Source organism: Nelusetta ayraudi, unplaced genomic scaffold (genome assembly GCF_046127955.1).
Source record: "Nelusetta ayraudi isolate G7.1 ecotype Tasmania unplaced genomic scaffold, CSIRO-AGI_Nayr_v1 ptg000027l, whole genome shotgun sequence".
Classification (NCBI taxonomy): domain Eukaryota; kingdom Metazoa; phylum Chordata; class Actinopteri; order Tetraodontiformes; family Monacanthidae; genus Nelusetta; species Nelusetta ayraudi.
Genome location: NW_027466077.1, coordinates 2488090 through 2505250, shown reverse-complemented (window position 1 = coordinate 2505250; position 17161 = coordinate 2488090). Strand labels below are relative to the sequence as shown.

General features: G+C 47.3%; 1 protein-coding gene across 1 annotated transcript; it reads left to right on the top strand.

Annotated features, from left to right (window-relative positions):
• The first annotated feature begins 7710 nt into the window (after positions 1 to 7710).
• btg1 (B-cell translocation gene 1, anti-proliferative) lies at positions 7711 to 16597 on the top strand. The gene is made up of 2 exons (XM_076030091.1): positions 7711 to 8174; positions 11789 to 16597. Exons 1-2 carry the CDS (start codon positions 8030 to 8032, stop codon positions 12193 to 12195), a joined length of 552 nt encoding a protein of 183 aa, XP_075886206.1. The 5' UTR covers positions 7711 to 8029; the 3' UTR covers positions 12196 to 16597.
• The last annotated feature ends 564 nt before the right edge of the window (positions 16598 to 17161 follow it).

The window sequence follows — 17161 nt, the reverse complement described above, 5'->3', positions numbered from 1 at the left end:
CGGCCCATATTTCACACCGCGAAACGTCGGCGCTCGTCTCAGGCCGTCGGCCTGTGTTTTGAATCGCAGCTGGCCGGGCGGAGCGACAACCTGCGTGGGCCGCAGACCCGACACGTTTGAGTCACACCGAGGCCATTAGGCAGCGCAGTCATCGCCTCTCCCCCGGCACATGTGCGCAGTGGTTGGGAGAGTGGAGGGAGGGTGTGTAGGGGGGGCGGGCCCGAGCCTGCGGTAATTCCCTTAAGTCGAGACTCGGCGGCGGTGACCAGAGCCGAGGCAATAAAAGCTGTTTGTCAGCTCCTTTATCTACCTGCACTGACGTGATCGTGCCTTCTGTCGCTGGTTTACGGCGGCTCCCTGCATGTAATCCTGCGCTGCCGGAGACACACAGGCTTTGTGAGACTCTCATTATACGGCATACAGCACGATCACGTGTCTTTTCTCTGCAGAGTCTTTCCCAACAACATTAAAGTGCCGATATGCTTGCAGAAAGATGCGTGTAGTCTCACATCACGCTACGCAGAATGCAAGGCTGTCTTGACTCTAGGTGTTGCCACCCGTCCCGTCTTTCCCAGAATTGTTCTCTTTTTTCACCACCTGTCCCGGGAAAAATAAAATCTCTCCCGGGACACAATTTGTCCCGTTTTTTAGGGAAAAAACGGGACAAATTGCCCCCCCGCCCCGGTCGACTGACTTGAGAGATCTCCACGACTTGAGAGATCTCCACCTCCCCCCCCGAGATGTCCCGGATTTGAAAGTCTAGGAGGTGGCAACCCTACTTGACTCTGTGAGGCTGATGGCTTGTGTGTACATCCGCCGCCATAAATTTTGCATGGGTGCATATTCGCGGTTGCTGACGCAGGATTGGACAGTGCTTGTTTAAGGGCGGGGCTTAGCGAGGGGTCACACGAGTTCCTAAAAATGGTTTCGCCGCTTCTGTTTTAATCAGACGACAAATTACATTAACACTCCCTGCCAGCCAAAAGTAAGACCCATTCACATTTACTTCAGTTGAAATGAATTAAAATAGTAAATAACGAATTGAGCCCAAACATGAACAAATGTTTGGGCTCAATCACACCCGGTGTGATGAGCCGTCGCCCAGCTGCAGCACATTTGACGGCAAGAGTTTGAAAATTCCCACGCAGCCTGCCGACGCTCCGTACGTGTGAAGAATCAGATGTCCCACACGGAGCGAGAGGAGCGCGGATGCAATATTCATCGCAGCGTTTACATATTTATGTCTGGCACAAACGTTCTGTGCTGTCAGGTGACCGCGCTTTTTTTGGCTCAGAGAGGCTGTTTACGTGTATGTGTGTGTGTGTGTGTGTGTGTGTGTGTGTGTGTGTGTGTGTGAGTGAGTGAGTGTACAATGACTCAGCCGCCCGGCACGGACGCTGTGCCTTCCCAGCAGGGAAAGTCGGCATGCCGCTGCACGAGACGTTGCAACGTGCCACATGCAAGATGCCACATAGGCAGCAGCTCGTCGGCCAAGTGCACGTCCTCCCCGTTCACTCCGGCCCACACATGCAAGGTTTGTTAAAAAATGTATGCGGTGGCGCTTCCTGTTAAACGAGAAGGCGGAAGAAAGAAAAAAAAAATCCAGAGGGAAGTCAAATTCAAAGAAACCAAGACAGACCAGGGCAATCCTGTGGATTCCACGGATGAAAATTTAATTTCAAAGGAGCTCCGACCATCATCGTGTCATTTTACTGCAAATCACTAATAGATGTTGAGATTTAGCCATGACTTGAATAGTTTCCACACAAGACACAAACCCTGGCTTGCCATGCTGCTATTAGAAAAAAAATATTCAAGGGTGCCATGTTGAACCCAGGTTCAGGTATTTTTTTCATCAATATGCTTTTCCCTCAATATATTACCAAAATAAATCTCCAGAAAACAGCATTTTGAGCTCTTTACAGCTTCCCTGCTAAAACACGTTCTGAAAAGTGGAGAAAGCAGAAGACGGAGGAGCATTTCGCTTCACATATCTTCATTTTCTGGTAGAAAGCACAAGGCCACTTTTCTTAAAAAAAAAAAAAAAAATCTATTCTTTTGTTTAATTATGTAATAGCTCAGGCTCGGTGCCCTTAATTGGTCAAGCTGCACGTCAGCAGGTCTGCGTGCCGCCGTGCGAGTGGATCTTACATCACCACGTTACAGTTACATGGGCAGCAGCGCTGCTGGTCCCAGTGTACATCCATGCTGCAGCTGCTACAGCTGCTGCTGCTGCTGGGATATCTATTGCAGTATAAGTGAAGACATTGACACCGCCAGACTCATGCACACGCTTTTGTCACTTAAAAGATTTAGATTTTCTTTTCAAATTGCTTCTCCTTTGTGGATTCATGAGTCCTTTTACAAGTGATGCAATTCACCAACACAACACAAATGCAAAACTGTGGACAGGAACATTTTGTAATCATCCCTGACTGGACCTGACCGGCCTCAGCGGGCCCCTCACAGCTCTCAAATGTCACTGCTATAAATACACAGCCGGCCCTTTGCAACACACACACACACACACACACACACACACACACACACTCTCCACAGGTTGCATTTTGTTGAGTATATTTTGCTGCCTAAGACTTTTGTCTTGGGCTTCGAAAAAATCCAAGGAACTGAGTCACCTTTGTAGAACGGAAAGAGGAAGTGAACAATCTGTGCAGTAGCAGATCTGTGTGCAGCCATGATTGTGGATTGAATGGTTCGGGCCTAATAATAATTGAAAAAAAAAAAAAAAAAAGAAACTGATACATGCCGGAAAATTTGAGTCTTGCCAAGCACAGAACATGAATAAGTCAGGACGTTCTGGAGAGCGGCGACAGTGAAAAAGGCCTTATGGAAAATGTGGTGCACGGGGAGGCCTCCTCTCCATCTGTTTGGGAAGCGAGGACACAGAGCAGAGTTGAGCTGAATCAGAGGTCACGGGAGGGGAAGAATGTGGCGCAGCAAAAGCAGCAGAGGTTTAGGGGGAAAAAAATCATCCAGACATATTCTTTTTTTGTGCTTGCTTCTCTGTTTTTTTTTTTTTCTTTCTTTCTTTTTTGTTGTTTTTTTGCCACTGCCGCTGCCAAGCCGCTGAGCAGCAAGCGGTCGGCTCTCTTCTACTGGACTGGACTGGGCTGGTATGGACTGGAGAGTGAACTTCATGGAAAGTTTGTGGTTTGCTCAGATGAGTCTCTTCCTGGTGACTGAGCGATCAAAGCGGCGAAGGGTGTGGAGAATTTTCTCTCTCTCTCTCTCTCTTTCTCTCTCTCTCTCTTTCCCGACTTGTTTTTCTGAAAGGTGATTACCCCCGTCTGAGCCACACCCGAGCACCCACAGCACCCGCAGCACACTGACATGACATCACTTGTCTCCAGGGGCCTTCTTCGTCAACCACGTCCAATGGCGTGTTTACAGGAGGGGGAGGGGGTTCCATTTAGTTCCATTCATCGAGCCATTTCCTAGTTGGACGAAGTAGTAACATTTGCTTGAGAAAGGTCAATGACCAAAATGTTGCATTAAAAAACTTGCAAGTTGGCCACGTGTGCGGGACTTATTTTTTGTGAGTTTGCTTGTTGGACGAAGTAAGCCCATTATAATAGAGCCATATCCACTGCACTCCACTGCTGCTTGAAGGATAAAAACATTTGGATACAGATGGAAAGATTTTGCGGTGAAATATTAACCCAACTAATTCGTTGTTATAATCGTACAGTGCCTAGAGGGTCTCCTCTTCTTGACTGGTCTGCTTTCAAGGGCCTGCAAAGATAATTGTCTTGTTCGGGGACTGTTCCGCAGATATGCACGCTGGGAACGTTTGGGGGGTTGAGGATGCTGTTTTGTCTCCTGTCTGGATGATTACTGGCAGGGACGGTTCTGCTTTTGTACGACCTGCACATTCTGGCATGTGTGTTTGTCTTTGTGCGTCCAAAAATGTACACACGAACGGTGTTTGTTCAACCAAAGTGAAAGAGGATGTTTTGGGGCGGGAAAAACCTGCTCACACCGCACGAGAAGTCTGGCTGCTCGTGGCCCGACCTGATATTCTTTCTCTTCAGTTCACGTGTGGTTTCCAGATAAAAAGCCTCCATTCATCAGTCCCGCCGGGGGCCCGACATAACGACCGGATACCCCACCTCTGTCTGGCACTAAGCACCGCCGTGTTTGACTCGCTGCTGGTGGCCCCCACTGTGTCAGAGCACACGGCGGCTGGAGAAAACGCTCTCCTACCTGTTGACCTCTATGCTTGTTGTGACAGTCTCGCACTTTGAACACAGAAAAATGAAGCCAGAAGCTGCGGGGGGGTTTTCCAGGTTTGATTAGGCCGTCACACACATCGCCTTTCGCTTTATCTTTATAACTCTCTGTGGCTTTTGATTTTCTCAGAGTCTATATGTACATTCCCCACAGTTTCAGCTAGCACAGCTGCTTGATTCATCGACGTGGGACCTGATGGAAGAGAGCTCCAGACGTTTCTACGTTATCAACACCTACCGATACTGAGGCGTACCGCTTGGGGCAAAGAGAAAAAACAGAGTCCTCTTTGTGCATGAGCCTGGGCAAGAGAACGGTGATAAACAATCAAAAAGAAGGAAGCAGCCTGGAGAGCTCTGGTTCTTGTCCTTATTTTTGATGTGTGGCCTTTGAGAAACACTTGACCCCTCACGCAGCTCATCAACGTCACAAAGATCGGCTGGCTGCACACTCATCGAAACAACTGCACAATTGCTACACCCACTGTTTGGCCAAAAGGAACGAAAACAACTGAAGGGAGTCAACTGGGTTCAAGACTGTGGGTCTTTTTTTGGAAATATTTTTCTGTTGCAAAACAATTTCTTTTCATCCATTTGGGTTCCTTCTTTGCATAAAGAATAACAAAAACATCATCAGCGTGCGGCCCCTGAGACTCAGTCACGGGGATTAGATTTTCTTTTTGTGATCAACTCAATTACAAATTCACACCGCTGAAGTGAAATGTCTCCCAGCGACTTTGCCAACATGTGCAAACTAACTGTGATGCATTGAGAAGGGCATGTTTATATATATATTTAACACATTTAATCCCATTTATGCCAGCAAAATCCAAACCAAATAAATTCATCCAAGGCAGAAGTGCTCTTCAGCATGAAGAAAGGAACGAAGATAATAAAAGTTGTGGAGGGGGTGGTGGGGGGGGGGGGGGTATTAAAGAAAAACATGATTTTCAAATATAGCCTGGTCTGAGCCTTATACAGCAGAGTCCATGAAACATGACTGAGAAGATATTTCACGTCCCTGCTGAGAACACCAAGACGAGGAGCAGCGAAGCAACGTGAAAAATCACAGCTTGCAAGGTAAAAAAAAAAAAAAAAAAGTTCCAGGTGAAGCTGAAATCGTTTTGCGACAGAGGGGTAAAAAAAAAAAAAAAGCGCAATAAACAACTTAGCAAATGTAGCAAGTGGGTTCCAGGTTGGTTTTTCATCCACGAACGAGAGCAGGCGCTGGCCCACCTGGTACGTGTCGAAACTCAGTGAGAGTTCAGAAAATAGCAAGGTGGTGCGTAACCGCGGACGAAACTGTGTGTCTGTGGGTGTGCGTGGCAGAGGGGTAGGGGCTCGGAACCTGCCATAACTTGACTGGACATGCCTGCACATGCAGAGCCCTTTAATGAGAGCCGGAAATGGGACTTTCATCAGTGGAACAAAGAGCCTCTCTGGTTTGTTCACGGATGTCACCACTGCCCAATTACAGCGTCATAAGGATTTATTGCTGTGTGGCAGAAAATAGCCGAAGATCTGCATGGAGTGTTGTTTGTATGAGACCGCCTTGCTGCTGTCCCCTGCCAAACACCAGACATTTTGAAAGTAGCCTTTAAACAGAGGGCTAAATATTCTTTTTTTTTCTGGAGAACTATGTAGTTTTGAAGTAGGTATAATGTGGAATCCTTATATCAGCCCTTATTTTTAGATACACGATTGTTCCTGCCAGAATTCTACAGTTCTACATTCTCACTTTTGGTCAAAACAAAACAAAAGAATGTGAAACCCTGCTCATCTCCAATCCTTTATAGAGTACAAACATTTTTTTAAGCGGCTACAATCCAATATTTGGTGGGTTTTTTTCAGATAAGGTTTTGGGCATTGTGTACCCCAACATTGAGATTTACACTGAAAACACTGTGACAATGAGTCTGTCAGGGAAACTTTATGAGCTGGCAGCTCGACGGGACCACTTTATGCACAGACACACGTGCGCACGAGCATTTCTGCACACCTTCGGGGTCAACGGTTGAACTGGTAAATGCTGTCCTGGTTTGTTTGATTGCAACATGATTGGCGTGCTCAGCGGGTCAGTGCCGGCCGTGTGTGCAACAAACAAAGCAGCAGCCTGTACTTTTCCACTGGTTGTAGAGATGCAGTCTTTGAAAAGACAGGAGCTTTCACTGCTTCCCCTAACCATGCTGCATCTGTGTGGCAAAATGAAATGCCACACATGGTATAAAATAAATAAACAAATAAAGGACGCCAGAAAAGAGCAAGCACTCTTTTTTTTGCTGCTTGCTCTGGAGAACAGTAATAATAATAATAATAATAATAATAATAATAATAATAATAATGCTTGGCCAAATACATTCAGACTATAGAACTCACCTGACTAAGGAGATTAACGCTGAAAGTGGCAACACCCACAATGTTGTCAGTTGAAGAGACGGTCACCTGGCTCTGATTACTGCTTTATTATGGGTTATTATCTTTTATAGCAGACAGCAAAATGTTCTGGGACTCGCATAATCAATTGCAGCTTTCTGTAAAGAAACATTAACCAGTAAGTTGTATTAAAACCTTTAAAACACAACTAACTTTAGCCGGTTATTGATCAAAGTATGTAAATTTAACACAGGGCAACATAGAAGCTTGATAAAGTAATGTCCTGTAAAATTGTTAAGTTGTAAACATATTGGTGTCGCGCAAAATCATTGTTTAACAGGTTGATCAACTGAAATATCTTTGAAGTAAAGAGTATTGGCCTCCCATTTTAGGACAGTGAGGGAAGGAGGATTTCTGCTTCAATTTTTATGTATTTCTAAAACGTCAACAAAAAAACATTAAACAAAAATACAACAACAACGCACAGTCAGCAGCCCCGTGATTATGGGTTAAGTACAAAAATATTCACATTAATCATGTTTTTAATACTAAATACCGTGTAAAAGTAGCAGGCGACACGTGAAACCTTTGTCTGGCTAAACTTTTTTGTTATGGCTCTGGTGTGCATTACGGTGCTGCATTCAGGTGTTCAGTATCGCTCGGTAATCTCCCCAACCGCCAGCTGCACATCTCTGTTATTACTGTAAGGTAAATGGAACGAGACAACTGGTGGCTTTCCGCATATCGCCTTCTAGGCCCGAACCGACTGGGCCCAAGGACTACGTGCGAGTTCTCGCGTCTGTTGTGTTGTGATGTGATGTGTTGTGTTCTGTTGTGTTCTGTTGCTTCGCCCTGAGCGCTCTTTTCTCTCTCGGCATTCCGGGCAGTACCTGAACGCGGCGCGGTCTCATGCTGCGAGCCGTCCCTTGTTTATTTTCAGAGCGGTGACGTGAACGCCGCACAACAACTCGTCATAGGTAGTTTGCTGGCCCGTGATTGGCCGGCGCTTGTTGCTGTCGAGGCCTTTGTCGACACGGCGAGGGGAGGGGGCGAGGGGGAGGAGCCACTATAAAAAGGACGGCTACCGTGTCGACAGCTCCACTGAGGAGAGGGAAGCAGAGAGGAGAAGTGGCCGGAAGTCGCGGACTGTCAACAATAAAAACAGCCCGGATTTACTCATTTACAGAAAACAAACTTGTATTTTTTTTGTACCCCCCCGAAAAAGGTGATCCGTCCCCCCCGGCTTCTCTCCTGCGAGACAACATCCTGCTACCTCGACAAATAAATGCCAAGAGAAAGACAACACAAGCGCCATCACGCACAGCAGAAGTGGGGCCGAACGCTCGGATAAACAACGAACGAACGAGGAGGAGGAAACACACCGCTTGCGGAGCACCGTTGCCTTCTCAATGCATACCCTTTGTGCGAGGGGAACGATGAAACCGGAGATCAACGCCGCCGTCGGATTTCTGTCGAGATTTCTGAGGGTAAAGGGACACGTAAACGACCGACAGGTCCAAACGTTCAACCAAAGCTTACAGGACATCTTATCCGGTACGTACAAAACAAAAACAGAAAACCCGCAAAAAAAAAAAAAAGAAGATACAAACCTGGCGCCCATCGCCAGTAAACACACCCACTCATTTCAATGTCCTTTTTTTTCCCAGTTTGAAATTTATTCGACGTAATGTTCGTTGACAAGACCGTGCGTTCAGAAGCCTTCCTTTGTTCTCCGGACTATCGCAGCCAGTCGCGGCGACGCGCAGCTCTGCGTGTTCACGACAAAGACGATAATGGTGGGCACGACGGAGACGTTTGGGCCCGTTTCTAGTATCGAACGTTCGACGGGATCGGGTGCTTTTTGGGGGGTTAAAAAGTGACGCGGTTGAGGCCGTTTTGATGAGTTACTTTGTTTAGAAGAGGGGGAGGGGGGGGGGGAGCTTGGCTCGAACAAGGAAGTGCGCCTCGACCGACGGAGCACCGACAGAACGCAGCGCTGGCAGCTCCCAACCAGATCAATTACGTAATGCTGTAAAATAGGTTGACGATTGATGCAAACAAACGACCCATTTTTTTTTCCTTTTTCAAAATTCGTAATTTACCGATCAAAACATGGTTTCCGCGAAGAAAACAAATCCTGGAATGGAGGCGTTTGCGGCGTGTAGTTGACGTTAATGACAAGTTTATCCGCCACATGCCAACAAGAACAATGGATTTCCCTTTTTTGAGAAAATATTTTTATACTTGGGCATAATCACAACCATTTCCAAGCACACAGCCAAGAAGAATTCTAGTGTAATTACAGTGATTGCTCTGTCTATCATTATTTCTCATACTGTTTATTTCAAGCCCTGCTTGGAATTGTGTGTGTGTGTGTGTGTTTTTTGTTTTGTTTTTTTCGACGACCAGCTCTGGCCCGGGACGGTCTGCTTTGCTGCTGTAAACACATTCCAGCCCAGGCCCTCTAAAGCCTCTGTGCATCTGTCCCAGTCAATCTACTGAGCGCAAATTCCACAGATGACCTACATCTTCTGCTGCATATGGTGCTTGGCTTGTGTGGAAGCGCTGCTTCTTTCATAAGCCAAACACTCGCTCTCACATCGAGAAAGACGCAGCGTTAAGATTGGTTTGTGGTGCTGTTTGGAAATGATCAGCGTTGGTTGCGTCGAAAGGCCCACACTGGAACAGATGCCAGATTGTTGGGACCTCTACGACGAGGAGGGGGGGGGGGCACAATGGTGTTTGTAAACAGACAAAAAAAAAGTTGGGAGCTGAATGGCGTCTGCTGTGAAGCCTCCGAGTGGGGGAGGGGATGTTTTGGTGGGCGCCTATGGGGGGACGTTATAGAGGGAGGGGAACCGCAGGCTAGAGAGTGAGCGGGTTGGGGGGGGGGGGGTCCGTTAAAGCCACATCAGTCGTCGCAGTGAGCGTTTCCTGTTTTTATCAAACGGAGCCAAACCGAAGTAGATTATAGGGATTTTTTTTATTTTATTTGGGTCATAGCAGAATTACTGTCCAAAGGGTTTGTATATAGGTTTATATATATATATATATATGTGTATACTAGTGAGTGTAGCAGCATCGAGGACCCAGAGCTCCTTTGTCCACGGCAACAGAGCAGACAAGAAGCACATCCATGCTCTTCTCCCTCTTGTTGGACGGTTGATAGTTGCACAATCTGACTGGAGCCTGCTCTTCGTCAAAGACGGCTCAGTGGAAAAACACCGACATGTTTGTGTGTGTGTGTGTGTGCGTGGGGGAGTTTGAAAGGGTTTAAGGTCAATGCCGTTGAGTAAACAGCCCAGTTTCGTTAAACTCTTTAGGCTAAGTGCGCATTTGTCCGCTTGTTTTTCCGTTTCCTACCCCCCCCACCTCCCTGCTTGTTGCCGTGTGTCCTGGATTTTAAGAATAGGCCCCGCTGAGCCGATCCTTTCCCAGCTGCTTCAGGGCTTCGTTCGCAAGCTGCCTTTTGTGGCTCGGTTCAAGGGTTGAAAGATCATCTACCCACCACCCCCCTTCTTTTTTTGCCCCCAAGGACAAGCGCCAGCCCCTCCACTAACTCGGCGGTGATAGGGCGACGGGAAGGGGGTGTTATTATCTGCCGAAAGCGTACAGGTGGCCGTCTGAATGCTGGCCTACTTTGCGTCCTCTTACAAAGAAACTTGCATGAATGGTCATTCAGCCTGGACGAGCCGCGTCGGAGAGAAAGAGTCGGGAAATGGAAACTTTAAGGGGCCCCATTATTCTGATCAGCTTCAGTTGTTTCGCAAAAGTGAACTCAGAGGGAAGATTTTGAAAAGATTTAGCCGTATTCTCGCTCCCTCATACACCCAAAACACGCGGTCGACATTTCTGAACCGCTCGAAGGCCTCTGGCTTTCTGCGAGTGGCGTCACTCTGAATCACCAGTTTCGCTGCGCTTCGGAAAAAAAAAAACTTCCACGCGATTGAGACAGGGGGGAGGAGGGGGAAAAACAAATGGAGGAAGAGAAAAAATTGGTACCCTCTCCCTTTAAGAGGCGGAGCCTGGCGTCCCAGATGGCTGGCTGCCGCCTCGACACTCTTGGTGTTTTGGTCTGCGCCCGTCTGTGGAGACTTTGTGACACAGACGGCAGCCAGGGGAGGGATTGAGCAATCCAACGGGCCTCATTTTGTCACGTAGGCCTCGGGAGCCGTCGGCCGCCTCTTTATTGCCTCTTATCAGGCCTGGAACAGGTGGCAGTGTTTTTCTTTCCTCTTCTTTTGCCCTGTGTCCTCAAACTACGCCCATGGCTTTAAATAAGTAGATTTCACACAAAAAACTTATCTGACAGGCTGTAATATTTACACTCCCAGTCAAAAGTTTGAACACAGCTTATGAATTTAATGTCTTTTCTTTCATTCTCATGACTATTGACATTGCAGTTTCTCACTGAAGGCATCAAAACTATGTGTGGACACACATGGATTTATGTAGTAAAGAATAAAAGTGTAAAATAACTCAAAACACGATTTATATTTAAATATTTCAAAATGGCCACCGTTCATAAAAAGCATATTTAGTTATGTCACATATATCTTGCTCATATATTTGATGTCTTTAGTACCTATCTGCAGTGTAGAAAGTTGTAAAGCCCTAACCCTATTTGTTCAAGATTCATGGGAACCAAGCTGCTCTATTTAATATTTCACCACATTTTTATTTCCCATAATTTCTTGACTCAAGCCTCTCCTCTGAGTAATCTGAGTGTCATTTTATAATAATCTGCTTATCCGTCATATTAAATACATAAATCAAAGCTTTTATTCTAAACTTATGAGCATTTTTTTCACTGAAAATGACAATTAACTTGATCCGGCAGTTTAAGCAGCAGGCAAAGCTACTGCTAATGGAAGTTATGTACACTGGGGCTCAACATATTTTCCCTTCATTCTGGGTGCTGGACTGGCTTCAGGCTTACACTCATCAATTGGCCAACACACAGCGTACAAATGATCGTGGACATCGCCGACGCTCATCTGTTTACTTTCTTTTACAACCTTTGTTCAGACCTCCGAGGTCCACCCATCCTGCAACTCAGCACTCTTACTTAACCGTTCACTTGCTGCTTGGCACGTGCTCCTATCTGTCAACCCACGTTGCACCAGGACTAACGTTTGTCCTTGCTTCTTCTCCTCTTGTCCCTGCAGAGCAATACAAGCACCACTGGTTCCCAGACAGACCCTGCAAGGGTTCGGGCTACCGCTGCATTCGCATCAACCACAAGATGGACCCACTGGTGGGGCAGGCGGGCCAGCGCATCGGCCTGACCATCCAGCAGCTCTACATGCTGCTGCCCAGCGAGCTCACGCTGTGGGTCGACCCCTTCGAGGTGTCCTACCGCATCGGCGAGGACGGCTCCATCTGCGTCCTGTACGAGTCGCAGCCCTGCCCCCCGGGCTCGGTGGCGATGGTACCGGCCAGCGGCAACCCCTCAGGGAACAGCGGGCCAATGGGCCCCATGGTGGACAGTCACATCAGCTGCAAGGAGGAACTGATGGTGCTGGGCAGAACCAGTCCCTCCAAGTCCTACAACATGATGACTGTGTCCAGTTAAACGGGCACGCCGTCGTCGGCCCCTCCCACAACCCCTCCCCCCTCGCCCAACACGGCCTACTTAAGTTCAGGGTCACGCCGCTGGGTGGGTCGCTCTGCGGCCGCACCAGGGCGAGCCTTTTTAAAGCTAAGAGTATGAAATGAAATAGTGAACGAAGATTAAAGCAAAAGAGAGAGAAAAAAAAGCAGAGGATGTGGCCTATCATTCAGGTGATGGAAACCTTGTAGGTTTGATACTTTTTAACCCCCCCTCCACCTCCGCCTCCTGACCCGACCCGACCCACACCGCCTGTTATTGTCCATTCTTTGTCACCGGATCAACTGGGCACTCCGTTTTTCCAGGAGAGGCTTTTGTGGAGATGGAACCTGCTGGGGCAGCTAAAGGAAAACCAGAACCATCCAACCGAACCGACCCGGAACCAGACTGCGGAGACCGTGGCCCCTCCTACTCCACCCCCCATCCCCACCCCCCGTCCACTGTAAAGACAAACGCACGGTGATTGGCTCCATCTCCGACAGGGCAGTCGTGGACTTTGCACTTTTTCTGACTTGTGGTTACTATGGGTACACGATCGACAGAGAGGCCACCCACCCAAACCATTAAACAAAAAGGACTTTTTTTTCTTTCAATTCCTTTACCAGGAACTACCCGGTTGAATTTTCAAATCCAGATGTTCTAGAAAGTTGCGGTCATTGTTCTTTTTTTTTTCTTTTCCAATTTGTTTCATTTCCCAGTTTGAGCGATGGGAGGAGTCGAGGTTCAGAGCTCGACCTAAATGAAAACCATCTCTGCATTCTAACAAAGAGAGAGAAAAAAAAAGAAAAAGAAACAACCCTTTTCTCTGGGCCGGGGGAGGGGGCGACTCGTTTTTGCCAGCTCCTAACTCCTCCCCCTCCTCCCACTACCTCTCGCCATCCTCACCGAGCTTCAGAACACCCATCATCTCAGTCTCCCGTCGGTCGGCCCTGTACGTAAGTGCAAGTGGAATGTGGTGTGACACCTGTTACCTATGGATACCAGCGTGTCCTGTTGCACTGTTCGGCACCCCCCCTGCCCTCCCACTTCCATCACGCATGCATGTGTAGCTTTCCAGGGGTGAGGGCCACGCCTCCCCTTCGTCAAATGAATGTTGTTGAAATACACAATCAGAGTTCCTGCGTCGTCGTCATCGCGGTTTTGTTTTGTTTTTTTTTTCCCGCCCCCTCGTCGTCTCCCGTGTCACGCCAAAATTCAAAGTGTAGCAACTAAACAGAGGGGGAGGGGCTTTTGTTTCAATCCAATTTTTTTGGGGTCCCATTCGAGTTGACTTTGAATGCACTTTGACATGAGATTGTGTGGGATGTGTACTGTTTTTGCCCCCTTTTCTCCCCTCTCCCCCGAGAAAATCGCCTGCATTCCATCCATTCGAATGTCACCCGTTCTGGTCGGATCTTGGTCTCTGGGCCGCGGACGCCGTAGCTTTGGTTCGGCCGGTGTCTACTCAAAGCGTTGGTCTTTTGAAAGCTCTTTGTTTTAGCACTGTATTTGAACGTTTCAGAGCTGTTTGTCCTTTCTTTTTTTGTTCTTCCGGTGGTATGTTAGAAAACCCTCTGGTCATCTGTTCATATGGCACTTTTGGCTATTCACCCCCCCCACCCCCACCCCCAACCCTTGCGCCCCTCTCCCCGCCCCCCCTCCCCGGGTCGCGCACACAGATGGCGATCTGTGCCGCTGCCGCCGGAGGAGGAGCCGCTAGTCTGAAAAGGTCTGGAACTAAAGTGTTGACGGCGCGAGACGTCGGCCAAAAGGAGGTCTTGAGCGCAGACTGTTCGCAGATTTAAACACCGGGGCCTTGCCGGCTTCCTATTCTTACTAAGCTGCATTGATGGCATAAAAAGAAGAAAAAAAAACAGCGTTACACAAGTTTTAATGTGTGCGTTGCCTTACTGAGACCTCATTGATACGACCATTAGTGATTCTTTTTAATAGGCATTTGTGAACAAGCCTGATCGGGAGAAAAAAAACAAAAAAACAACGATGCTGCCCCGGAGCCTCGAAGTCGAGGCGTCTGATTATTTTCCAGCGCGGCAGCTTGATGTAAACAAAAACCCTCCTCAGGTGTTGGAGGTTCGAGTGCCTCGAGAGCCACATATCAGCAGTGCTCAGCTCAGACCTCCTGTTGGGCCGCCGCCCCACCCTGTGGACGCAGGTGGACGTAATGTGACACATATCACCGTCCGTCACGGCGGGGAGCTGGGTTAGGAAGGTGGGGGGACTGAGAGAGAGTGAGAGAGGGAAGGGGGGAGGCGAGGTGAGAGAGACGAGGCGGGCGGTCGGCCGGGGAGAGCCAGGGCCGGACTTCTTTTTTTTGTCCAGGGCAGCTAAAATCCCTCTGGCTCCTCCCCCTGCCGCCGCCTCCTCGCTCTGGACTTTCAAAGTGTCCCCCCACCCCCTCCCTCACCCTCCTCACCCTTCACCTCCACCCCGACCGGAAGCCCTCCAAGCCTCCCGCAGCTGTGATGGATTTCAGAAGAAAAAAAAAAATACATACGTATATATATTTATATATATATACCAACAACCAGCACACACGATAGGTGCACTTAAGCTGTACTGGGTGGGGGTGGGGGTGGGGGCAAGCGGGTGGAGGGGCGATGGAAACGTGGATCAAAGACGAGAAAAATAGAAGGTACAAGGTCATTGTGTTTTGTTTTATTTTTTGGTTTTTCATCTCACTGGATCGGACTGCACTTGATTACCGAGTCCGAATTTGTTTACACACATATGAATGGATGTGATGGCTGTCTGACGTACCTCCCCACCCCCCGCCCCACAAACCCTCAACCCCCACTTCACCCAGGGGTCTGGGCGGAGCTCCGAGCCCGACCCGGTGTCGCTCGGCCCCGCCAGCATTTAAGCTCTGCCTCTAAAGCCTGAGAGGAGAGGATCATGGGTAACAGAGCTGTAGTAGCCGTTGACGCACTGACCCCCCCCGCGCCCCACACACACACCTCCGCCAAATGCTCTCTGCTGATACTCCCGTCAACAATCTGTGAAAAAAAAAGCAGCGATTCCGTGCGGGCCAGACGGGAGCCGGAGCTCCGGTTCCCACCGTCATCGACGCCAGTTTTAACAACACGCTGCTCCATGACTTCTTGTTTTTTTGTTTTTTTTTTTCTAATAATGACTTTCAAACACAAATCATGTGACAAAAGATGTTTTGAGATTGGTCTATATTTCAGATACGAGATGATCGCCTGTTCTCACTTTTTCAATAGATTTCTTTCCTCCCCGTCCTCTCTTTTCGAGGATTTTTATTCCAGCATTTTAACCCACTTTTTCTTTTAAAAAAAAAAAGCTAGATAAATTTCCCAAAAAAAAAGCCCTGAATCCCAATTGACAACTGTACTGCCTCTACAACGGCAAATGTTCTCAGCGAAAAAGAAAAAGAAAGTGGCAATTATTTCGATAGCATCCATTCAGTTTGTGTGCACATAGGTTCCAGAATCGTCGTGAGAGCGCTTGGAGTAGTCAGGGGTCGGAGAGAGAGAGAGAGAGAGAGACAAAAATAGCACATTAAAATGCACTAAATATGTCGAGTTGAAGTTGTGACATTTTGTTTTACTTTTTCGAGACGCGAGGAGTCTCTCCTGGAATGTATTGCCAAACTCAGGCCTCGGACATTCAATAATAAGAGAAAAACAAATAACCCTTGTTGGAAAAGTCGTGCATGTTAAGACATGAAGCAGGAAGGGAACAGCAGTTTTGTCGGTGTTGTCGTCGTCAAAAAAAGAAAAAAAGTTGTCATTGCTTAGTTGAATTATTGCCACTTTCACATTTGAGGTGTTTTTACATATTGTAGAATGTATTGTAACTGTACAAGAAATGGTAGAGTACATAACATTACACATGGGAAGTGCCAATAATTACTATCCGGAGGTGTTTTTAGATGTATTCCTTTTTTTCGTATTTCATCTTTTAACATGGACAACGCTTTTTTTTTCGTAAGTGAAGCCATTTGTGATGGGAGTGTTGGCAAGGACCAAAGTTGTTTTGGTAAAAAAAAAAAAAAAAAGTCAAAATCTTAGTTTCCATGATCTGTAAGTGTAGACGTATCCTTTGTTTTTTTCTTATTCATTTTTTTCTCCTTTTATTTTCTATTTACCTAGAAAACCAGAAAGAAAAAAAACTAAAAAAAAAAAATCTGAGCTTACCCAAGAAGAAAAGCTGTCTATCTTGTGATTTCATGTCAAGTACATCTTTATCGTGTTCAGTTTTCTTTTCCTTGGGTATGTTGTGATGAACTGCTGTAAATTTGTACAGTTCATGTAAATTGATTGTGCGGAAGTTGTACAGATTTCTATATTTTGGAAGAAAAAGTTTTTTTTCTCTGTAATAAAAGATTTCCTATCTTGGCATCATATCACCTCCGTGAGCTGCGTCGTCATTCTCTGCCCTCCGTGTCACAGTTCTCAATGATTCAAGAATTGAATGAGAAACTTCAGTCCATTTAACTTAAATAATTAGATTTTGCCAAATGAAGCAGCCCTATTTCTTTTTGATTACGTCCTTGTCTCTCAGCCCAGAAAATCCCATCTTTGGTGTGTCATGGAACGGACTGGAATTTGACCCCCGTGTTTTCGAGGCCCGAGTCGGCCATCTGTGCCGAGACGTCTGGAGAAAAGATCAAGTCCGCAGTAGAACTCGACTCAAGAGTTAGTTTCCCCTCTGTGTCCTGAAAAGTGTTCCGGAGCACTTGTGAAGATAAACAAGGTCACGATGATCGTGTCGTACAAACATAGGAACATTTCGCCATCAACGGGCCAAAATCTTAGGAATTCACGACACCTTCTTCCACCGTCTTGCAATATTTAAAAAAAAAAAAAAATCCCTGCAGTCTGTTCACCCTCCAATTGTAGCTGCCCGACCGTCGAGCATCCGACACGCGGCACCTTTTGACAGTTTCTCCCGAAAAGAAAAACCTGCC

Excerpts from the sequence above, each read along its gene's own strand:
- btg1 (XM_076030091.1), top strand. The coding sequence starts at position 8,030 with ATGCATACCCTTTGTGCGAGGGGAACGATGAAACCGGAGATCAACGCC. Across the intron at positions 8,175-11,788 it reads CTTACAGGACATCTTATCCG|AGCAATACAAGCACCACTGG; the intron begins GTACGTACAAAA and ends TTGTCCCTGCAG.